This window comes from Erpetoichthys calabaricus, chromosome 1 (assembly GCF_900747795.2).
Source record: "Erpetoichthys calabaricus chromosome 1, fErpCal1.3, whole genome shotgun sequence".
Classification (NCBI taxonomy): domain Eukaryota; kingdom Metazoa; phylum Chordata; class Cladistia; order Polypteriformes; family Polypteridae; genus Erpetoichthys; species Erpetoichthys calabaricus.
The window spans coordinates 349,794,548-349,819,679 of record NC_041394.2 but is presented as its reverse complement, the minus strand read 5'-3'; the positions used below and the strand labels follow the sequence as shown (position 1 = coordinate 349,819,679).

General features: G+C 38.9%; 2 protein-coding genes across 27 annotated transcripts in view; one reads left to right on the top strand and one right to left on the bottom strand.

The window, feature by feature from the left end:
* The window catches only part of LOC114668373 (gastrula zinc finger protein XlCGF26.1-like), a 217,051-nt gene that overhangs the window by 62,678 nt on the left and 129,241 nt on the right, over window positions 1-25,132 (bottom strand). The gene's annotated exons all lie outside the window — the stretch shown is intronic.
* The window catches only part of LOC114668330 (zinc finger protein 883-like), a 774,734-nt gene that overhangs the window by 638,488 nt on the left and 111,114 nt on the right, over window positions 1-25,132 (top strand). For 9 of the 11 annotated variants that reach the window (XM_051924961.1, XM_051924939.1, XM_051924938.1 and 6 more), the window contains one exon: window positions 21,884-23,502. In XM_051924961.1, the coding sequence (XP_051780921.1) occupies window positions 21,884-23,442 (1,559 nt within the window). In that variant the 3' untranslated portion in view covers window positions 23,443-23,502. Of the gene's footprint in view, window positions 1-21,754; window positions 23,503-25,132 lie in introns of all 11 variants that reach the window. The other 2 variants (XM_051924973.1, XM_051924965.1) reach the window with 2 other exon arrangements.

Genomic DNA, 25,132 nt, shown 5'->3' with positions numbered 1-25,132 from the left:
TTGTGAGAATCCTACATTAATTGAAGAATTTACAACCAATTTTTTACAAACAACTTTATATATTAGATAGTAATCTTGACGAGGCCATTGAAATATTTGGGTCCCAGCATATAAGTATAAATGAAATAGGCCATCAATAATTAAAAAGATAATAAATCACTTGGGAACGATGACCTAACCTCAGAATTTTATAAATTGTTTATAGATCACATTTCATATTTTTTACTTGCAACTTTCTAGGGTTTTGAAATGAGAGAATAACCTAATTCAGTGAGACAAGGCATCATTACCTTAATTCCTAAGCCTAATAAAATGTTCTACTTTTGGATAATTGGCAACCTGTAATGTTTTTGAACAATGATTATAAGGTACTAGCCTCGGTATTCACTAAAAGACTGAAATGTGGGATAAATGACCTTGTTGACGAATGTCAGTCAAGTTATGTTAAAGATAGTTATATATATATATATATATATATATATATATATATATATATATATATATATATATATATAACTAACTAACTAACTAACTAACTATGTAGTTCAAATTCTGTCTCATGCAGCCAGAGAATCTTTTTCCTTAGCTCTCAGAGTCCTTTAAATGTCAGTTGGCAAACTCCAAGTGGTCCGTTTATATGCCTTTTACTTAGTAGTGACTTCCATCTAGCCACTCTACCGTAAATGCCTGATTGATGGAGTGCTGACAAGATGTTCGTTCTTCTACCTGGTTCTCCGAAACTTCTGAAGCTCTGTTACAGCAACCATTAAGTTTTTGATCGCCTTCATGACCAATGCCTATCTTGGAGTGTTACTCTGTTTGGCTGGACTGCACATTCTAGGTGAAATCCTGGTGGTGCCAAACTTCTTCCATTTCAAAATTATTGAGTCTTCATGGAAATGCCCACAGCTTTTTGAAATGGTTTTTATTCCTTTGTCCTTATCTGTACATCACCACAATTTGATTGCAGAGGTCCACAAAGAGTTCCTTGAACATCTTGGCTTAGGTTTATTGTGGTATGCAGTTTGAAGTGTGGGGCCTTATACACACACAGGTACACGTGTGGTTTTCTTAACAATGTCAAATCAAGTCATTTTGTCACAGGTGGTCTCCAATGAGGTTCTAGATGCATCTCAAGAAGAATGAAAGCAAACGGGATGCACCTGAACACAATCTGAGGAGCTACAGCAAAGTGTCTGAATACATCTGCTGTTGAAATGAGAGAATACAGTTTTTAAACTTTTCTCAAAATGTATTTTCATGTTGTCATGATGGGTTATTAAGTGTGCATTGATGGGCAGAAGTGTCAAATGTATCCATTTAAAATTAAACCTGCAACACAATAAAGTTTGCAGAAAATGAAAGGCTCTGAATACCTGATGAAACCTCCATACAGTTTATGTAAACTGCTTAATACAGTTTAAATAGCATACATTTCCATGCATTGATTGGGGTTGGATATTTTTTTTCTCTCCCTAATCCTATCCCACCGTACTGCACAATTTTATATCTTTTGGTGCTAAAGTTCAACTTGTAATGTCTGATAATGAGTTATAAAGAAGTTATTAAGAAGTGTTCCTGCCACACAGCTCTAGTAGTGCAAGTTTAAACCTCAGCCTGTTTACTTCCCATGTGCAGTTTTCATGTGTGCCCTGTTTCTGCCTTTATTATTATTATTATTATTATTTATTCTCCCACGTTCTAAAGATGCATTGACAAGTCTAACTTTGATTTGCAAGGTTGTTTTAGATCGATACGAAGTTTTGACTTTGGTACCAATACCAGCTTTCAGACCGCAGTATTGATACCAATAACAGTCATCCCTACATACCACCTGACCGTTCTCCTCTTGTCAAGATCCTCTCTGATTAGAATATTCATGAAGGTTAGTAATTGGTTGCTACTTATCTGGTTTCTCCTCTTAGGGTTACCCACAGCAGATTGGTCATCTTGTTTCAGCTTGTGGGACCTTCCCTCCGCTCCCAGGATTGTTTCACATCTGATAATTTGAAATAAAGAGTAATGTGTTGCTGTCAGCATGCTATGAACGGTCAATCTTTATATAAACCTTAACAGAGAGGGTGTTGTGAAATGACATTCAAGTGACTTCAGATCTAAGTGATGAAGTTTTAATGAAGTTACTTCCTGTTCTTTTTACAGAGAAAAAGAAAAAGCTGATGTTTACTGGAACATCTCAATGGATGTGAAACAGGAGAGCTGTGATGTGGACACAAATATCATGGATATTAAGGAGGAGGACTGTGAGTTGGAGTCCATCTACATTAAACAGGAAAGTCTGAGCATTAAGAAAGAGAACAGTGAACTGCAGGTAGTGGGAATTAAAGAAGAAGCTGAAGAGAAGTCTGTCAGTATTGAGACACACAACCATACAAATCTGGACAGTGTAAAAGAAGACAACCTTCATGATGGGTGTCAAGATGGAGTGGTGACCAGATTAGACTCTTCTCAAAGCAGGCAATGTTCATCTCCAGAGCCTTCTGTCAATGTGAAGACTGAATTATTACAGTCTAAACCTAAGAGGACTAAGAAAACTACATCTGTTAGAGCTCAGGAAAATCGGCCAATATATACAAAGAAGTCTGGAGAAAGTAAGTGCAAAATAAAAAATGGGCAACTTTTAGGGTTGGGGTTTATGGGCTTGAAAGGTTGGGTCTTGCGGTTTTTATGAGAAATACTATGTTTTATTGTGTGCTTAAATGTAGTTTGAGATTTCATCCATGTTTATGTAAGGTTTAGCAATTTTTCATGCAGAAGTCCTAAACATGTCCTTGGTAAAGAGTGCTATACAAATGTACAGCTGCAAAAAAAAAGGTTGTGAACCCTTTGGAATTCCCTGGATATCTGCTTTAATTCATCTTAACAATGTGGTCTGATCTTCAACTATACTCCAAATACAGGTAACCACAGTTGTCCTAAGCTAATAACTCACAAACATTTGGACGACTTCTTCTCAGTCCTGAACACATCTTTTAACATTCACAGTCCACTCTGTGGCCCTCCTGTCTTTACAAACTGGTTAACCCTTCTGTAACACTAGAATTACCAGACCCATCGAAAAAACATGTAGATCTGTCCCACCTTAAATCGCTTCTCGCCTCTACGTCAGCGTCCTTTGTCCTGTAAATATATGGATAAGTAGTAAACAGCAAGCAACCTACTATCACATCCCCCCCACCCCGCACAGTTTTCTCAGCTCAAGTCTGTTTACCTGCGTGTCAGTTGCTTAGAGTTGTATAGAGTGAGAAGTCAAGCAAAATGACACCTTTTATAAATACTATATCATTATTTGGAACACTTGCATTTTATGTGTGTTCCTTGTCTACAACGATCAATGTAAACACATCGTTAAAACAGAAACATTTTTCATGTTTTAGTAATAATTGACAAAATGTAAAGTGTATAATGTGTGAAGCCTGAATTCCAAATATCAGATAAGCACTTTCACAAAAGGTAGAAGTATAACAGAACAAGTGCTCTTTTTTTCCAAAGGCATGCATTTGATTTGAGTCTGTAACAGACAGTGTAAATGTATGGTACTTGTAAAAGTTAGCGTTTTTTTTTTAATTCAGTTTTATTCTCTCAGTCGCGTTCACGCTCGCCTCGATATGACACTGCTGTTTTCAAATAAAGACGTGCTATATCAGAGTTGGACTCAGATTGGAGAAAGAGAACAGGAGCCCTCCCCGCAAGAAATGTCCACTCACATATAAGAACAACGCAGCTGCACCAGGTGTAAAGGCGAAAGATGGCACTGTTTGAATACAGGACAAAGTCCGGCGTCATCCTGCCAATCACCTGTCCTTCAAAGAAACGGCACCGCTTACAGAGCTCGACTACGTATCATGCAAACTCATGTTTGTGATTATGTTTTGTGATGATCTTTCCATAAGAAGCATTTATATGTTACTTATATAAAAGCCAGATCGAATGTTACTTATCTTGATTTATTTACTTTCTTCCTATCTTCCAATCACAAGTAGACTGCAGAGCTTCCTCTGTTTGATCGACAAGGGCATTCTCACAAATTACACGTGTAATGCCACGAAAAATACCTGCTGACACTTTAGTACGCGAACAATGGTATGAGAATGCAGATAGACTTTTTTTGGGCACATAAACGATGCTAGTGTTTAGATCTGGACGGTATAGCATTGGCAAGCTCTGTAAGCCGTGCTGTTTCTTTGAAGGACAGGTGATTGGCAGGATGACGCTGCACTTTGTCCTGTATCCAAACGGTGCCATGTTTCGCCTTTACGCCTGGTGCAGCTGTGTTGTTCTTATATGTGAGTGGACGTTTATTGCAGGGATGGCTTCTGTTCACTTTCTCCGATCCGAGTTCACCTCTGTTATAGCGCGTCTTTATTTGAAAACCGCAGTGTCAGATCGGGGCGAGCATCAATGTGCCCGAGAGAATAAAACTGAATAAAAAAACACTAACTTTGACAAGCACTATAAATTTACAGACGCAAATCAAATGTTTGCTTTTATTGTATGATTTTAACAATAAGAGCAGCTCACTACTGAAAATGGTAAATTTGGGAAGCAGCTGATATCGAAACCGCGACCTCTTGATTGGAAGGCAGCAGTTGTTAGCATTGCACCACGCAAGCTGTCGTATCAGCCACCTACCGTAACCTGCTTTCTTTTTTTCTTCGGTTAAATTCTTGAATTAAAAAAGTGCACTTGTAAGTATATAAATAAAGGTAAATAGGTAAACAACATTTGATCTGGTTTTTATGTAAGTAACATATAAATGTTAATGTTTTGGGCACATACACCGTCCTTTGTGTGTAAGAGCCAGATCAAATGTTATTTACCTTTATTTATTCACTTACTTCCTACAGCGTAAAGTCACAAGTAGAGTGCAGAGCTTCCCATGTACATATACAAAGTACAGCGATGGGAAAAGTGCATTCTTGATCTGATGTAGAACTGTCGTCTTGATTTGAGTTTACCTCTGTTATAGCGCGTCTACATGAAAACAGCAGTGTCAAATGCGGGACGAGCATGAACGTGGCTGAGAGAATAAAACTGAATATAAAAAAAAAAACAAAAAACAAAGCTAACCTTTACAAGTATCGTACATTTACACCGGCTGTGACAGACTGAAATCAAATGTATGTTTTTATTCTAAAATAGTAAGAATAAGAGCAGCTCAGTTCTCAAAACGGACTCGACTGGGATCAAACCCATGAAGTTTTGATTACCAGTCAACAGTTGATACCATTGCGCCACTGAAGCGGTCGTATGAATATAAAAAAAAAAAAAAAAAGCAAACCTTTATAAGTATCGTACATTTACACCGGCTGTGACAGACTGAAATCAAATGTATGTTTTTATTCTAAAATAGTAAGAATAAGAGCAGCTCAGTTCTCAAAACGGACTCGACTGGGATCAAACCCGTGAAGTTTTGATTACCAGTCAACAGTTGATACTGTTGCGCCACTGAAGCGGTCGTAGTAAATACGTGTCAATGTCGCACCTTAACACGGGTTCCTTTTCTCCAGTTATATTCTTGAATAGAAGCGCACTTGTTCTGTTATATTTGTACCTTTTGTGAAAGTGTTTCTTTGATATTTGGAATTCAGGCTTCACACATTATATGCTTCATGTCTACATTTTCTCAATTATTACTAAAACATAAAAAAGTTTGTTTTAACGACATGTTTGCATTGATCATTGTAGACAAGGAACACACATGAAATGCAAGTGTTCCAAATAACGATATAGTATTTATAAAAGGTGTCATTTTGCTTGACTTCTCACTCTATACAACTGTAAGCAACTGACACGCAGGTAAACAGACTTGAGCTGAGAAAACTGTGCGGGGTGGGGGGATGTGATAGCAGGCTGCTTGCTGTTTGCTGCTTATCCGCACATTTCCAGGACAAAGGACGCTGACGTAGAGGTGAGAAGCGATTTAAGGTGGGACGGATCTACGAGTCTTTTCATAGGCTCTGGTAATTCTATTGTTAATAGTAATGGCCTCCACCAAACTTTTCGTGTAACTGCCGATCAGCCTTGAATTTTAATCCTTACCTTCTCTCCAAACCTTTTTGGTTCCTTTTATTCCTGAGAGCTCATTTCTGATCAGTTCTCTTTAGGTCAGGCCACAGCATCATGTGTCTCTTACTGGCTGTTCCAGAACACAAATTTCCTTATGTTTACTTCTTTGTCTTTTTTGATTTCTTCCTGTGTTTGGGCTCATTGTCCTGTGTCATGACTCAGCTTTGTTGAGCTTCTGCTATCCTGATGTTTTGCTGTCAGATTTCTTGATAATATTTTGAATTCACTGTCCCTTTGATCATGTTAAGCTCTCCAGGCTTTGAAGAAACAAGCAGGCCAACCATGATGCTCCCTTCACCTTGAGGCTTTAGTATCAATGTGCAGTTGTCTCCTACCTCCAAACATGGTGTCATGTGTTTTGATCAAAAAGTTCAACTTTTTCCTCGTTCGTCTACAGAACATTGTCTGTTCTGGAACATCGAGGTGATCTTTTACAAGTTTGACATGTGCAGTGATGCTTTTGTTAGATTATACTGATTTCCTTTGTGTTGTCCTTCTGTAAACAACATTCTTATATTCTGTTCTAAAAAATTAAAGGAACACTTTTTAATCCGAGTGTGGCATCAAGTCAGTGAAACATCTGGGCTATTGATCTGGTCAGTTAAGTAGCAGAGGGGGTTGTTAAACAGATTCAGCTGCTTTGGTGTTAATGAAATGAACAACAGGTTGTACACTAGAGGGGTAACAATGAGACGACCCCAAAAACAGGAATGAATGGTTTCACAAATGGAGGTAGGCCACTGACATTTTTCCCTCCTCATCTGTTTTTTCACTCGTTTTCCATTTGGCTATGGTCAGTGTCACTAACAGACTTCATGAGGGTGGCATGAGGGCCCAACGTCCTCTAGTGGGCACCATGGAGCTCGATTGGCACTTGTCATAGGATACCAGAATTGGCAGGCTCAACACTGGCGCCCTGTGCTTTTCACAGATGAGAGCATGTTCACCCTGAGCACATGTGACAAACATGAAAGGGTTTGTAGAAGCTGTGGAGAAAGTTATGCTGCCTGTAACATCATTCAGCATAATGGGTTTGGTGGTGGGTCAGTGATGGTATATCAGGAAGGCATATCAATGGATGGACGCACAGACCTCTACAGGCTAGACAACAGCTCTTTGACTGCCATTAGGTATCAGGATGAAATCCTCGGACCCTTTGTCAGACCCTGTGCTGGTGCAGTGGCTCCTGGGTTCCTCCTGGTGCATGACAATGCCCGGCCTCATGTGTTTGTGAGTTCCTGGAGGATGAAGGAATCGATACCGTTGACTGGCCCACACACTCACTTGCCTGAACTCAATCCAATAGAACACCTTTGGGTGGGACATTATGTTTCAGCCCATCCAACACCTCAGACTGTCCAGGAGCTCAGTGATGCACCTGGTCTTGATTTGGGAAGATATCCCCCAGGACACCATCCGTCATCTCATTAGGACGTTGTCAGGCATGCGTACAAGCACATGGGCGCTATACACACTACTGAGTACAATTTGGAGTTGCTGCAATGAAATTACGGCCAAATGGACTCTCCTGCCTACTGCATCATTTTTTTCCCTTTGATTTTCCAGGTGTCTTTGAATTTAGCCCTCTGTAGGTTGATCATTTTTATTTCCATCAAGCAATGTGGCTGCCATCCTTTCGTTCTTAACACATCACCATATCAGTCCATAGCTGTAGAGATAGCCAGCAGGATTTTTTGTTCCCCATTGAGATCTGATGGGTTTTCAGTGTTCCTTTAATTTTTTTGAGCAATTTATTTTCCTTCACATGGACACATGCACAGAGAGTTTTCTTCAGGCCCTTTTCTCTTCCCCTCTGTGTTTCTTTTCTTCACCTCTGCTTTCACACTGTGGTCTTTTTAGGATGCCCACTCCAGTACTAAATTTGCTCCATTTTTGTAGACAGTTTGGCTCCCTGTCAAGTCTTTCAAAATGCTTTGTTCATGTGTTCCAGTTTTATAGAGCTCTTCGGATCTTTTAAGGCTCTTGTGACAACCCTTAAGAGGTATCTGGATGGAACATTGATGCACTGAATTGGAGCAACACCATGAAGTGACACGCTAACATCATTCTTGCATTGTAAAGTGAAAAAGGCTGTGTGTATGTGTTACGTTTGTGTGAGAGTGAGTTAAATATAACTTTTGCTCCTGAAAACTTTGTTTTTATGGTTACCGTTAAGGAGCTCTGAGGGTGTTTCCTACCTTTTCTCTATTTGTTTTTCTTTTTTTGCCATCTACACAAGAGCTACTTGAATGTTTAGTAAAGGTACTTGTATTCAAACATTTGTGTTTGCTGGACAGAGGGCAGAGAAAGCTTTTGCAGTTGCCAGCAAGTCAGTAATTTACTGGTGTCGTAGCAGCAAACAGTCAAGAGCAACTGGGATTCCTTACTAGGAAGAAGTTAAAAATTTGATACATGATGTAGGACAGATTTAAAGAAATTAATAAGAAGTGTGCAGTGGGTAAATAAGATTAAAGAAGCTGCAAATGTTAAAAAAACAACTAAATAAGTCATAGAAGACTAATTACCCCAATAGATAGATAGATACTTTATTAATCCCATTGGGAAATTCACATTCTTCAGCAGCAGCATACTGATACAATAAATAATATTAAATTAAAGAATGATAATAATGCAGGTGAAAAACAGACAATAACTATGTATAATGTTAAATGTTAACGTTTACCCCCAGGGGTGGAATTAAAGAGTCGCATAGTTTGGGGGAGGAACGATCTCCTCAATCTGTCTGTGGAGCAGGACAGTGATAGCAGTCTGTCGCTGAAGCTGCTCTTCTGTCTGGAGATGATACTATTAAGTGGATGCAGTGGATTCTCCATAATTGATAGGAGCCTGCTGAGCGCCCTTCACTCTGCCACAGATGTTAAACTGTCCAGCTCCATGCCAACAATAGAGCTTGCCTTCCTCACCAGTTTGTCCAGGTGTGAGGCGTCTTTCCTCTTAATGCTGCCTCCCCAGCACACCACTGCGTAGAAGAGGGCGCTCGCCACAACTGTCTGATAGAACATCTGCAGCATCTTATTGGGTTTTTATAGAGGCAGGCAATGAAGAGGTGGGTCCAAAATTAAACAGTAGGAAATGACGTTGATGGGATGTGTAGCTATGAAAGTGGTACAGGAACTGAGGAAGCTTTTTATGCTGATTTCTCCTCAGGTCTTCTGCAGACAAGGGAGAAGAAAGGTTTGTGCACTTTGTCAAATCCTACTCACGTATCTTGCCCTCAGTTAAGCCCTTAGCCTGCCTCCCAAGTGCATGTGTGTGACAACACATATTCTTAGGAAGGCATCGCATACTGTGGACATTTCTGTTGACTGGTAAATGGAAAATATTATCTCGTTTTATAAAAAAAAGGTGATTGGGATTATCCAAGCAGCTATAGGCCAGTAAGCTTAACATGGATCCCAGATAAATGAATGGAAGGAATTTATTAAGGAAAAGATTGAGCAAGAAATGAAAAGAACAGTTTTACTGATCAGACCTCCCTCGTCTAAGCCCATCCTGATGTGTTATTTTGGCCACACATGTAACTTAAGGCACAAGCTCTCCCTCTGTCGCCATCCTTGTTTCAGTGCTGCTCCATTACTTTATCAAACAAATCTCCAGGACCAGATAATATTTAACCTCGAGGTCTTAACACTAGAATTACCAGAGCCTATGAAAAAACTCGTAGATCCGTCCCACCTTAAATTGCTTTCTTAAATCCGTTCGCACCTCTCCGCCAGCGTTCTTTGTCCACTAAATGTGCAGATAAAGACAAGCTGCAAAGAGCCGACTATTCCATCCCCCGACCGACTTAGAACGTGTACGAACGTCTCCCAGCTCCTGCCTTGATTGATTATCTGGGAATGAAGTGGAGTTTTACAGTGGAAATAATAGATCGTTATTTGGAACACACGCATTTTATGTGTGTTCCGTTTCTACAGTAATCTGTGTAAACACATTTTTAAAACAGAAATGTTTTTCATATTCTAGTAGTAAATGACAAAATGTAGGCATAAACTATATAATGTATGATGCCTGAAGTCCAAATATCAAAGAAACACTTTCACGAAAGGTTCAAATATAACAGAACAAGTGTGCTTTTATTCAAAAATATAACTGCAGAAAAAAAAAGCTGCCTTAGTGTGCGACATTGACATTTATTTACTAAGACGGCCCCGTGGCGCAACAGTATCAGTTGCTGACTGGGATTCAAAAGGTCACGCGTTCGATCCTGCTCGACTCCCTTTTGAGAAGTGAACTTCTCTTATTTTTTACTATTTTAGAATAAAAAGATGCATTTGATTTCAGTCTGTAACAGCCGGTGTAATTTATGATATTTGTAAAGGTTAGCTTTGTTTTGTTTTTTTTTGTTTTTTTATTCACTTTTCTGTTAGTCGCGATCAGGATCCTTCCCTACCCCATCTGACACTGCTGTGTTCACATAAAGACGCACTATAGCTCTGCAGTGTATCACGATACATACGACCGCGTGTTTTTTTTTTCCCCCAATCTTGCCAGTCCCCACATGTTGCTATATGCTGTTTATTTTGTACTCCAGGACGTGCAGAGGAAAGCCTAGTAAAGAGCAGTAACTTCAGCGCTATATGCAATCATCAGGCACTCCCCATCTGATACTGCTGTTTTCACATAAAGCCGCACTATAGCTCACCCAAAGAGCGCCTTTCCTACATTTACGACATGTGTACTTGTGTTGCAGTGAACACACCTCTCTGTGCTATGGTTCTTATTACACTGAACAAGCACCTGTAATTTGCAGCTCTATTCATTATCTCAAAACAAATATATATGATGTTTTGAAGAAATCATTTTATGACGTGAATAGTACCAATCAGAAAACATCATCGAAGTAATGCAATATTGTTTGAAAACCGAACAGCGTCAGATTGGGTGTGATTTATACTGGCGCTGTTACTTAGAGCTAGAACAGAAGCTTAATAAGTTCCTGTTCTGACTCTAAGTAAAAAAGCATTAATTAATCAACAGAAATAACCGCGATTGACATTTTAATCTTAACGATTTACAGTGCATACCAATTTATACATTTTATGTCCGTTTGAGGCTACAAAGAAAAAAAAAAACACTTCCTCCCCAGCGAGGCCAGTCTCGGATAGTTGACACAGACTGCTCAGCCAATCAGAGAGCAGCAAGCCTACTGTGCCTCAGAGACCAGAGTTCAATTCCCTGCTGGGGAGAAAGTGTTATTTTTTTTTTTTTATCTTTTTAATCTCAAACGGACATAAAATTTATAAATTGTTATGCACTGTTACTCAATCAGACCGTTGTATTCTCATGTAGGATGCTACTTTTTAATATATTTTTTAACAATTGAGATTGCAATTAACATGAACAAATGTCCTTATAACTTATTTTTAAGATGCATAACACACAGACAGACAGAAAAGTGGGTAGATATATAAATAAACAGGGAAGGCATTGTACTGTATAATAGATATATAAAAAAAACAGCTAAGGGGATAGATATATAGGAAAGAAAGGCACTATATGATAGGCAGACAGGGAAGCTGCTATATAGTAATAAAATTACTGTTATTACTATATAGATAGACAAGGAGTTCACTGTATAAAAGACAGACAGAGAAAGCACTATTAAATGAAAATGGTACAGCCTTTTTATTAATCAACAGATACTTTAGGAAGGCAAGCAGACAGTGAGAGTACATGTAGATGTGAAAATCACTAGACAGACAGACAGATAGATATGGAAGGCACTGTATAACAGATACAAAACTGTCAGAAAAAAAACAGGGTATACAGTAAATAATAAACAGGCAAAGAAGCCACTAGATAGGTAGATAGACAGACATGAAAGGCATTATATAAGACAGATAGATAGGAAAGACACTATATACTAGGCAGAAAGGGAAACCAAAAAGTAATAATAATATTATTACTACATAGACAGACAGACAGGGAATTCTCTGTATAATAGGCAGACAGCAACGGCACTATATAAGAAAACAGACAGAGAAAGCACTAGACAGATATCAGCATTAGCAATATATTAGTTTTATTATATATATATATATATACACTATATACAGTATAAGTGGGTATCTGAGATTTTTGTAAATAAAATAAATGAAAAATTATTCAGTCTGTTTATTATTCAACGCGTGCTGCAGGGAAGCAAGAAGCCCGTTAGAGTACATATAGATCTGAAAGGCACTAGATAGACCAATAAATAGGAAAGTCACTGTATAATAGATGTGGGATGCTCTTTTTAAAAAAATTAAAAAGTGAGGCTACAATTAACATGAACAAGTGTCCTTATAACTGTTCTTATTTATAAGTTCTGTAAGACATACACTGTCTTACAGAATTGCACGAATTTGATTTGGATGTGACGTGTTGCACGCGTCATTAATGTATACATCCCAGTGTCGGTCGTTCTCCAATAAATTCAGAGCTTGACATGTACTTCGGAAAGTGACATGTGTAACGCCGTTGACAATTCTCAATTGCTGGAAAGACGTTGGACCGGGCACATTTACCAACAGCATGTGAACAAAGAAGCTTTCATCTTGATTGGGATGCACGGTGTACAGTCTGCCTATCGTAGTTTCTTTGAATATGCCAGGTTGTCCGTTGACTCGCTCTCCTCGTTTGCGTTGTTCAAATGATTTTCTACTCCCATTCCATATGTAATACGTAGGCACTTCCGAATACAGCAGTGTTTTCGCAAACACGTCATTTTGACATAACGTAAAGAAAGCAGTTAACGTTGTAGCCGGTGGATTCAGGGCTATTTGTTGCACATCTGCAGCTGTGAAATAAACGCATTGTCCATTTTCTAGAAGTACTGCTAAGTGAACAACATCTGGACTTCGTTCATGTATGGGAAATGAAAGAATTCGCCATACAGCTTCATTGCTGCTTATGTATCTTCCAGCCTAATACTGTGCGATTTCATCGATATGCATGACTGCATTCCTATAACTTCTTTCTGGTTGCACGGCAAAAACTGCCACGTCGCTGCCTTTATTCACGTACTTACAAATGTATTTGTTTGAAACATTGAAATAGAATCGTAAAATATTTAGTATAGCGTGTGTTGCTTTTACGTCCAACAGATGGCGCTGTATTTTCAAAAAAAGCATGTTTTTACCTGTCACAGGTGTGACATCTATATAATATGTATATAAAAACACGCACGTATTCAAATGCAACGTTGTGTCAAAATTTCAAAGCAATCGGTGAAGAACTTTCGGAGATTTAAGGTTTTGAACAAACGAACATTTACATTTTTATTTATATAGATGTATGTCCATCCATCCATCCATCCATCCATTTTCCAACCCGCTGAATCCGAACACAGGGTCACGGGGGTCTGCTGGAGCCAATCCCAGCCAACACAGGGCACAAGGCAGGAACCAATCCTGGGCAGGGTGCCAACCCACCGCAGTAGATGTATGTATATTATATATATATATATATATATATATATATATATATATTTATATGTATATATATGGTTTTGGCAGCCAAGCGCTTTTTTTCCAACCTAGAAGACGTCTCTTGAGATCCGTTTAATCGCCTCGTTGATTGCATGTCTTCCAAGGTAGTTTCAATACCCATTTCCTGCACCGAGTCATCTCCCCTTTTATGAGTGACTGTGTTACTGGCCGTACTTCGTACAGGTCTTTGAACGCACTGAATACTTGTAACTGGTGTCGCCTGTCGGCTACTTTCAACAGGGAATGGAAGCAATTGTCGAGTAACAAAAATTATTTGTAAGTGCAGGGCTCGCAAAATTTCAAAATCCCTGGTAGCCCTTCGGGCAGGCACTCTTCAGTTTTTGGTAGCCCAAAATAAATTTAAGTAGCTGGAATAAAAAAGAGATTATTTTTAATGTATAATATTATAAAGGAAACAAAACATCAATCAAAAAATTGTTAAAACACAAATTACAACAACTGGATAAAAGTTACAATCATCAACTCAAATATTTGGTTCTAATTGAACAGAAATTTCTATGAACTTGTATGTGGATATGTCACCATTATCTCACACATACCTGATATGAACCAACTCCTATTCTATTATACCAGTGTCTGTACTGCCATCTGCAAGAATGGATAAGAACCTGCTTTCTTGTGCTATTGCTCCAATAAACTCTCTGCAAGCTTGGTCATTGAGGTAAGTGGAACCAAGATCTAGGCCATTTGCTTTTTGAAGTTTGCAAAGACTGCTAAATTTTGCCAATGGTAGTTTACTCTTTGCAACATAGTACGCTGTTCTAAACAGCTTTTTCAGGACTTCTTGTTGTGCTTAGTTTATTTTTAGTATGTTTTTTGCAATTGGTATTTGTTCTGGGAAAGATGCTGCAGACTGAGCACCAATGCATTTCTTGTGATGCAGAGAATTCTCATGGGTTTTGATGGGGTCTTTCCTAAAATTACTGGTCCCAGTAACAAATGCGCTTGTTGAGTCAGAAATCAAGGGAAACTCACGACACACCTGGCAGAACATTGTTATTTAGCTTGTCATATTCCAGCCACAGAAATTCTTTTGTCCATGAAACCAAAAAGCTGCGCTTTTTTTTTTGCCTCATAGTCTGATTTGCCATAACTTTTCCGCCTTGTGGTAGGCTTTTCTTTGGCTGTCCCTTCTTATTTGGCTCAGCAGAACTAAAATACCTGCGTAAATCCATCTATTTTTACACACGCACACACATAACGGTCAACGATTTTTTAAATACTCTGCGCAATCAACCTCTATCACATGTGTAAGCTTGCTGCGGGAGATTTCACTTGTCACATTTAAATAGTAAGCTAATGAGTGATAAGACGATATCAGAGGAATTGTTGCGCAATTAATCCGTCACTGACCAATCAGTACTGCCACTCTGTATACACAGTTCGCGCGATCGCAAAGTGAAAGTGAAAGTAAAAAACAACCACGAATTCAAACGCGATTTCAATATTTCACATAAATGAAAATGACATAATTACCCAGCTACATTTGCGAAAGAATGCAAAAGCATTGACATATATTTTTCCTTCCTATGATAGCCCGACGGGCAGGGCTGAGATAGATTTTGGTAGCCCGACTGGAAGACACAATAGCCCTCAAGTGATTTTGCATTGAAGAAATAGTAAAAACTTGATCACTTGGGTCAATACCTAAAGAAATACACACAGCAAATGCAATTGAGAATACACCAGAATCTGTATGATTTAATTGTTGTTGTGCGTCTTCATAAACTATGGGAGGTTTGTAAGGAAACAAAGCATGAAGGAAACGAAGCTGCTCTTCGGTGAGGTTGAATTTTTTCTCAGAGTTTAAACTGTCATAGACATGAATTACAGCACCATCATAATAGGTACACACCCAGTGAGTCACTCGCTCAGTAGCTGCAGAAGGTAATATTTGAATATGTTTTGCATTTTGTGGAATGGGCATTATAGGTATGTCAGGAGTCCACATTAGCAAAACCTCTTGAGGTTGGAAATTGTATGCGCAGCTAAAATTTTGTTGAATTTGCTCATGTGATCTGTTGATAAATAATCATTATTTACCAACTCATTCATTGCAAAATCTGACAGTGGTAAGATCACTCCTTCCATAACACTAAACACAAACACTAAGTAGACACTAACACTAAAAAACGGCAACACTGCCGGGAAGAACACTAAATGAGATAAAGTAAAAGTCTACTAAACTTCTTTATTATAACTGCTTTATTGTAGCAGGTGAGGGGACGCTGGCGCACGCTTGTTGTTGCCGCTCCTCCCTGTTAACAACACTTTTCGCAAAATTCGCCTTAATTCTGCACTTTCTTATGCTTGTTTTATTTAGTTTATTGTACATATAGTTCATAGATACAGCTGACTCGAATTGCATGGATTTGGCTTAATATTTACAGATTTCATGGACTCCACTTTACTGGGAACAGCTGAGTCTGTGGATCACGGGACGAGACCTATGAACATTTCTTTGTACCTGGCGATCTAGCACCTCGGGGTGATCTGTCTCCATGATTATATTCGCTATGCTGATCTGCTCCTGTTTCATCTTACAGTACCCTACGACCGTGAACTGATCTGATGTTCATACTAACCTTGCTTATGACTTCGGGGCGATCACGCCTGAAATTACCAAGTGTTACTGTTTATGGCTGTGTATTGGAACATCCAAATCCTTCTGTGCTTTCTGCTGCTTGCTATCGCCGCTCACCTACGCTACCACACCCGCCTGTCCTACCGGCTCCGTTGTGCTGTGCTGCTTCTACACTGATATCAGCTAAGTATCACTCACTATTTTAGCGCTTTGAGTACTGAGAAAAGTGCTATATAAATGTAATGAATTATTATTATTTATTATTAAACACTAAAGTACAAAAACGAAGTAGAAAGTAACACTAAACTGCAACACCGCCGGGAACACTGGCACACCGCGTCTACTAAACACTAAAGGAGAAAGAACGGCAAGACCGCGTCAGCTCGGAGCGAAATGAAGTGAATGAAATGAGGTGAATGGGAGGGGAGAGGATCACGTGACTCCAACACCCGCCTTAACTCTCCGTCCCTCCACAAACACACAAACATAGCCACACGGATCCCAACTCTCCTTTATATATATATATATATATATATATATATATATATATTTATTTTACAACTCGTAGAATTATGTCAAGAAGAAATACATTAAATCATATATCAATCGACACGCTGCATGCAGGCAAGCGGGTAGTGAGAGTATAGATAGATGTGAAAGACACTAGATTGTATACAACAGGCAAAAATAGCGACCGACAGTTGATAACAGTATTAGCTATAATCAATGAAAGCATGAATTAACCAACAGAAATAACCCTGCGATCTACATTTTAAACTTAAAGATTTACTTATGAAAGAAAAAAGAAAAACGCTCCAGCACGTCAATGAAGGCAGATGCTGCAGACAGGCAGCAGAGCGTCGAAAAGCGCAGAACAGCACCTCCCGAAATGGAAGTGGCAGAAAATAGATCGCATCGGTAGTGGTTTAGCACTACCACAGAGAATGAATGGGAAACGTTTTAGGGAGTTTTAGCTAAAGATTACTCGGCGGCCGCACGGGAGATAGAACTCTGGTCTCTACGGCACGGCAGAGCTGCCGTGCTCTGAGTCAGAAAATCTCTGTGTTACGCCACGGAAGGTGTTATTACAGCCTTGAACCTTTTGTGAAAGTGTTTATTTGATGTTTGGCCGTCAGGCTTCACACATTCTATAGTTTATGCCTACATTTTGTAACATTTATTAGTAAAATATGAAAAAGTTTCTGTTTTAACAATGTGTTTACACAGATTACTGTAGAAACGGAACATACATGAAATGCGTGTGTTCCAAATAACGATCTATTATTTCCACTCTAAAACTCCAGTTCAGTCACTCCCAGATAATCAAGGCATGAGCTATGAAAACTTAGTGAACATTTTGTGATGGTGGCGGATGGAATAGCCGGCTTTTTGCTGCTCATCTTAATCGGCACATTTAGAAGACAAAAGAGGGGTGAGAACGGTTTTAAGGTGGGCCGGATCTACGAGTTTTTTCGTAGACTCTGGTAATTCTAGTGTTAAGGAGGCTAGCAAGTACAGATATAAACCCGTGACACACATTTTTAGGAAGTCACTGTGCACTGGAGAGATTCTGAAGGACTGGAAAATGGCAAATATCATCTCATTATATAAAAAGGGTGGCAGGGCAGATCCAAGCAACTTTAGGCCAGTAAGCTTAACATGCATCACAGGAAAATTAATGGAAAGAATTATTAAGTATAAGATTGATCAGCACTTGGCAAGGACAGGAGTTATTCTGAACAGTCAGCATGGGTTCAGAAGAGGGAGGTCGTGTTTGACTAACATGCTGGAATTCTATGAGGAGGCAGCAAAAGGATACGATCACAGTGGAGCAGATGAGATTATTTATCTTGACTTTCAGTAAGCATTTGATAAGGTGCCACATGAGAGGATGGGCATCAAACTTAAAAGTGGCAGTTCAGGGTGAGGTTTGAAGATGGGTGCAAAATTGGCTCAGACACAGGAAACAGAAAGTGATGGTGAGAGGAACCTTATCATAATTGGGTGATTGTAAGAGTGGTGACCCATAGGTGTCAGTGCTTGGGCCATTGCTATTTTTATTATATATAAGTATTTGGATAGGAATATAGAGAAAAGCCAAGCAAAATGACACCTTTTATTGGCTACCTAAAAAGATTACAATATGCAAGCTTTCGAGGCAACTCAGGTCCCTTCTTCAGGCAAAATGTAATCCAGAAGAAGTCCAGAAGAAGGGACCTGAGTTGCCTCGAAAGCTTGCATATTGTAATCTTTTTAGTTAGCCAATAAAATGTGTCATTTTGCTTGGCTTTTCTCTACATTCATAATAGCTAACACGGTACAACACCCTAGTACTATGGATAGGAATATGAATAACAAGCTGGTTAAGTTTTCAGGTGATACTAAGCTAGGTGGATTGGCAGTTAATTAAGAATCTATTGAATTATTACAGTGAGACTTGGACAGCATACAGGCTTGGTTAGATTTGTGGAAGATGAAATTTAATATAAAAAAATGTAAATATTACACGTAGGAAGTAAAAGTGTATGGTTTGAATGGGAGGTCTGAAAATTCTAAGTACACTCGATGAGACAAATTTATGAGTCATAGTGGACTTGTCTCTATCAACTTCCAGACAGTGTCCAGAAGCCATTAAGAAAGTTAACAGAATATCAGATTATATAGCACCTTGATGTGTGGAGTACAAGTCACAGGAGGTTCTGCTGAATCCTTATAACACACTGGTGAGGCCTCATCTGGAGTCCTGTGTGCAGTTTTGGTCTCCAGTCTCCAAAAAATAGAATTATCAGAAAAGATTAAATGAGATCAACCTTCTCAGCTTAAGCAAATGGAGATTAAGAGGAGGCATGACTGAAGTGTTTAACATCATTAAAGTAATTAGATCAGTGGAGCCTGGCTGTTACTTTAAAAAGAGTTCAACAAGAACATGAGGACACAGCTGGAGACTTGTTAAGGCATAATTCCACATAAAGATCTCTAGTGGACTAAAAAAGATTCCCACCATCGATAAGATGGTGATTTATTTATTTTTTCAATGGGGATCCCAGGAATGCACCCAGCCTTGGCCCGATTAACACACACACACACACACTGCCTCGCAGAGACAAAAAAGCAACTGGTGATAGAAATTAAAGAATATTAAATGAAATGATCCTACCCCAGTTCCCCTTATGGCGATATCTAATAAAAATGAATTCAACAACAAGCCACTAACAAAAACCACACACGATGAAGTCCATGAAAACGGCAACTGATGAAATGAAATGATGACGGTAGGTAGTTGAGAAATCAGCATGCTGTATGTGAATGTAAAGGTCAGTCCTACTGGTATTTCCTGATGAGATGATGACATGTCAATGGGATCAGGAGCTCTCCTTTATTTGTAGGATAACAATAAATCCTCAGACGGTCCTCATGCAGCAGGAAGACACCAGACAGTCCATACACCCAAAACAGGAGATGATCTCCAGGACAAAACAAGAAAACACAAGTAGCAAAACAGGAAGGCAAACAGATAGGTAACTCCAAACACAAAAGACTTTTTCTCCTCTGTTCAACTGGCCTCCTTTTAATGGTGTGCCTGCCTCCTTGTCCCCAGCAGCCCCTGCACCCTAAGCAGGTGACCAATCAAAGCCACTGCAGGGACTGCTGGGAATTGAAGTTTCATTCCCCAGTAGCACCGCTACACATTGAAGAGTTTTTCTTCACACAGAAAACAACAGCCACCAATACCGGGTAGTGTGTTGGAAAGTAGGACTTTCAGGGACTTTGAAAACTCAAACCTATGTTGTTTTAGAGTAGTTGGGTGGATCAGATTGACAAGAGTTGTTGGGCTGAATGGCCTGTTCTCATCAGATTTTTTTGTAATATTTCCAATTTCTGTTTAGGCAAAGGAAAATAATTTTGTGAGGGTGTAACTTTGTCCACCTTTCCTTTCTCTGTATGAAGATGGTGTCTACATCATTTGTATGAAAATGTGCTATATAAATAAATGTTATTGTTGCTGTCTCTGACTGTTAGACTGATGTCAAGGTGACTCACGCACACTCAATGTAAGAAACTGAATAATAACCCCAGGCTACCGGCTGCAACACAAGCCCAAAAGATGATCAATCTTCTCCCATTGCTTCACAATCAGAGATTTGCTCTTGTCTTGGAATTCGGCCCCCTTTTTACTCCAAACTCACCTTTGCACATTGTGTCCAACAAGTTCTGTGTTGACTTCATCACTTTCATTTACTCCTTTGCTCAACAGATGAAAAAGTTTCAAATTAAATAATTCATTAATTAAAGTCACATTATTTTTATCATTTAAAGGGGATTTGCAAACATTTCAGACACACCCTGTCGAAATGACAGCACTTTTTCTACATGACCCCCACCCCTCCCCCTCCCACTCCATTTCAGGGCACCGTAATGTTTGGGCCAATTGATGTCAGAGGAGTTTGTGATTCCTCGGGTGTGTTTCATTGCTTTAGTATTGCAGGCCTAAGACACCTCATCTTGCTTCTGCCCTTTGGAGATTGCAGTGGCCATTGTTCAACATCAGGAAAACAGCTGAGCCAATGATAGTCAAAGAAGCCATTATGATGCTGAAAAACAATAATAAAACCATTAGAGACATTGGTAAAATGTTAGGATGACCTAAATCAACTGTGTGGAATATCAATAAGAAGTAAGAATGTACAGGTGAGCTTATTAATCACAAAGGGACAGACAGGCCAAGGAAGACCACCACTGCTGATGACAGAAGATGTTGCTGCAGATTGCATTTTGATTACAGCTTGCACATCCTAATAGTAAGGGTATTGCATGTATCTGTGTAACATCTTAAATGTACCACCCATACAGATGGCATGATGTGGATCAGGGTGACTGAGAGATTCCTCAACGGTCAGGCAGTTCACACTGAAAAGCCGCCATCGCCAAATAACCCACAGCTGTTAAGACCTGTAAGAGAACTGAGATTTTGTGATTTCTGTGTGATGGTCTCTGTAATGAAGGCACATGTTCAGCACACACTTCAAAGAGAATGACAGTAGGGAGTCTAAATCAGCTTAGAATTAAGTTATCATCATGAGCCAAAATGTCATTGTGATGTATCAAAACTCACTTCTTGTGTAGCCTGTCAAGCATCAGAATGTGAAATGTGCAATGAAATGAGAATTTCTGTTCAGTTCGTTTTTCCACCAGGTGTTGCTAAAATGTCAACACAAATAAAGTCTGCATGGGACTTACAAATGCTGAAAACTTGCCGTAACTTTAAGCCAATTTAAACGCCAAGTTCTAGTTTTAAAAATACAAACTTTTGTGTGAGAATTGGCTTACGCATGTTGCTGAGCATAAGGACGTTTTATACATGTGGCCCTGCTAAGTAGTTGTAATAGAGAACGTAGAATTAACAAATGAGTGTGCTTTCCATGTATGACTACAGTTTTATAATTGCTTATGCTTATCAAAGGTTGTTCCTAATTTCAGCCATCATGTATTTAATGTGAATTAATGTTAATAATAAGGCAGTGGATTGAAAGTAAGCTTTTTTTCCCCTTTTCTTTTAAACTTTGTACAGGAAACAAAGATCAGTGCAGTTTGGAATGTGGAAAAGAATTCTCTGGCAGGAGTGCTCTTCAGATCCACACTGGAGCTCACACGGGAGAGAAGCTGTATTGCTGTAATGAATGTGGTAAACCGTTTTCAGAAATGAGATATCTTCAGAGACACACTAGAGTTCACACCGGTGAGAAGCCGTATTGCTGTAAGGAATGTGGCAAACAGTTTTCACACATGATCAGTCTTCAGAGACACACTAGAGTTCACACGGGAGAGAAGCCATATTGCTGTAATAAATGTGGTAAGCAGTTTTCAAGAATGAGCAACCTTCGTAGTCACAAAAGAATTCACACAGGAGAGAAGCCGTATTGCTGTAATGAATGTGGTAAACAGTTTTCACGTATAAGCAGTCTGAAGTACCACACCAGCGTTCACATGGGAAAGAAGCCGTATTGCTGTAATGAATGTGGTAAACAGTTTTCACAAATGATCAGTCTTCAGAGACACACTAGAGTTCACACGGGAGAGAAGCCATATTGCTGTAATGAATGTGGTAAACAGTTTTCACATATAAGCAGTCTGAAGGACCACACTAGACTTCACACTGGAGAGAAGCCGTATTGCTGTAATGAATGTGGTAAACTTTTTTCACATTTAAACAGTCTGAAGGACCACACTAGACTTCACACTGGAGAGAAGCCATATTGCTGTAATGAATGTGGTAAACAGTTTTCAAGAATGGGCCATCTTCAGAAACACACTAGAGTTCACACCGGAGAGAAGCCATATTGCTGTAATGAATGTGGTAAAGAGTTTTCACATGTAAACAGTCTGAATGTCCATACTAGAGTTCACACGGGAGAGAAGCCATATTGCTGTAATGAATGTGGTAAACAGTTTTCACGTATAAACCGTCTGAATGATCACACTAGAGTTCACACGGGAGAAAAGCCGTATTGCTGTAATGAATGTGGTAAACAGTTTTCACAAATGGGCCATCTTCAGAGACACACTAGAGTTCACACCGGAGAGAAGCCATATTGCTGTAATGAATGTGGTAAACAGTTTTCACAAATGATCAATCTTCTGACACACACTAGAGTTCACACGGGAGAGAAGCCATATTGCTGTAATGAATGTGGTAAACAGTTTTCACATATAAACAGTCTTCAGAAACACACTAGTGTTCACATGAGAGAGAAGCCATATTGCTGTAATGAATGTGGTAAACAGTTTTCACATATAAACAGTCTGAATGTCCACACTAGAGTTCACACCGGTGAGAAGCTGTATTGCTGTAATGAATGTGGTAAACAGTTTTCACGAATGAGCAATCTTCAGAGACACACAAGAGTTCACACCGGTGAGAAGCCATATTGCTGTACTGAATGTGGTAAACAGTTTTCACACATAAGCAGTCTAAATGACCACACTAGAGTTCACACAGGAGAGAAGCCGTATTGCTGCAATGAATGTGGTAAACAGTTTTCACAAATGAGCCATCTCCAGAGACACACTAGAGTTCACACCGGAGAGAAGCCATATTGCTGTACTGAATGTGGTAAACCATTTTCAGAAAAATGCAATCTTCACAAACACAGTAGAGTTCACACTGGAGAGAAACCATATTGCTGTAATGAATGTGGTAAACTGTTTTCTGAGATGGGCAGTCTTCAGAGACACACTAGAGTTCACAATAGAATATAAAGGGTAGCAGTTCATAAATCAGTCCAGAAAAACAAGCACCCTTCAGGTCTCAAGAGTGAGGTTCACTCCCATCCTGAAAAGTTTGCCAACTAAACTATTGTTGACACATTAATCTCTGAGAGAAGCCATATTGCTGTTTGGAATGTGGCAAACAATTCTGTCAAAGGAGTTCTCTTCAGAGACGCACAAGAATTCACACCGGAGAGAAGTACAAGTGAACTGTCCTGACTAAAGAGTGAGGTTCACTCCTGCCTGGACAGTAAGCACATGTAACTGACTGGAATCCAAGTGGTGTTGTGTCACAAACGAATCAACACAGAGGAGAATGAGAAGTTTATATCCTTTTTCCTTTTCCAGAAACACAATAAAGAACAGGGCGTCATACAAACCGCTTCTCACCAAAGCTCCTACAGCCTCCACCATACGCCTAGCTCTGCTTTCATAACATACGTATTACATAGAGAACTATTTAAATTATATTATACACATTTCATCAGAAAAGAACTCTTTACAATATACATAACCTCACATAATAAAATCATAGTTCAGCTATATAATATATATTTTTCTATTTTTATATAACAAAAAATAAAATAATGTACCTTAACAAAAACTAAAAAAAACAGGGTGCCATTCAAACAGATTCTTGCCAATGCTTATTAAATAATAAATCAAATCAGTTACTAATAATTACAAACACAAACTATTAATACAAAATTAATAAAATGTAAAATAAAAATGAAAATCCAAAGTATCCTTATGGTCATGTTGTACACCATGCTGAATTATATTAAAATGCTGTGGCAGCGCACTAAAAAAAGAAATGCTGTTTTTTTAAATTTAGTTTTGTTTTTGTTTGTTTGCTTTTGATAATAAAACATACAAAGACTGTATATAAGAACTCAGTGGGGGGGTGGGGGTGGCATATTTGTTATTAAACACTTGAGAATTACCAAATAATGGTTATTATGAATAATAATTCATGTCAAATAAATAGAATTAAATTAGAAAAGGCTTGGAGAGAGCAGACTTACCTGTACAGCATCCACCATCGCCTGAGGGTTACTGCAGTTTGTGGGGAGTCGCATTAATTAGCAGTTGTACTACAAAATACCATTGGTATGAAACTAAGGACACACAAACAATTGGTTTTCGGGAATTTCATAACTAAAAGCTACAAACAAATTAAAAATCAGAATACACTTTGCTACACATACAGTTAGGTCCATAAATATTTGGACAGAGACAACTTTTTTCTAATTTTGGTTCTGTACATTACCACAATGAATTTTAAATGAAACAACTCAGATGCAGTTGAAGTGCAGACTTTCAGCTTTAATTCAGTGGGGCGAACAAAACGATTGCATAAAAATGTGAGGCAATTAAAGCATTTTGTTTAACACAATCCCTTCATTTCAGGGGCTCAAAAGTAATTGGACAATTGACTCTAAGGCTGTTTCATGGGCAGATCCGTCGTTATGTCATGATCAATTAAATAGATAAAAGGCCTGGAGTTGATTTGAGGTGTGGTGCTTGCATGTGGAAGATTTTGCTGTGAACAGACAACATGCGGTCAAAGGAGCTCTCCATGCAGGTGACAGAAGCCATCCTTAAGCTGTGAAAACAGCAAAAACCCATCCGAGAAATTTCTACAATATTACGAGTGGCAAAATCTACAGTTTGGTACATC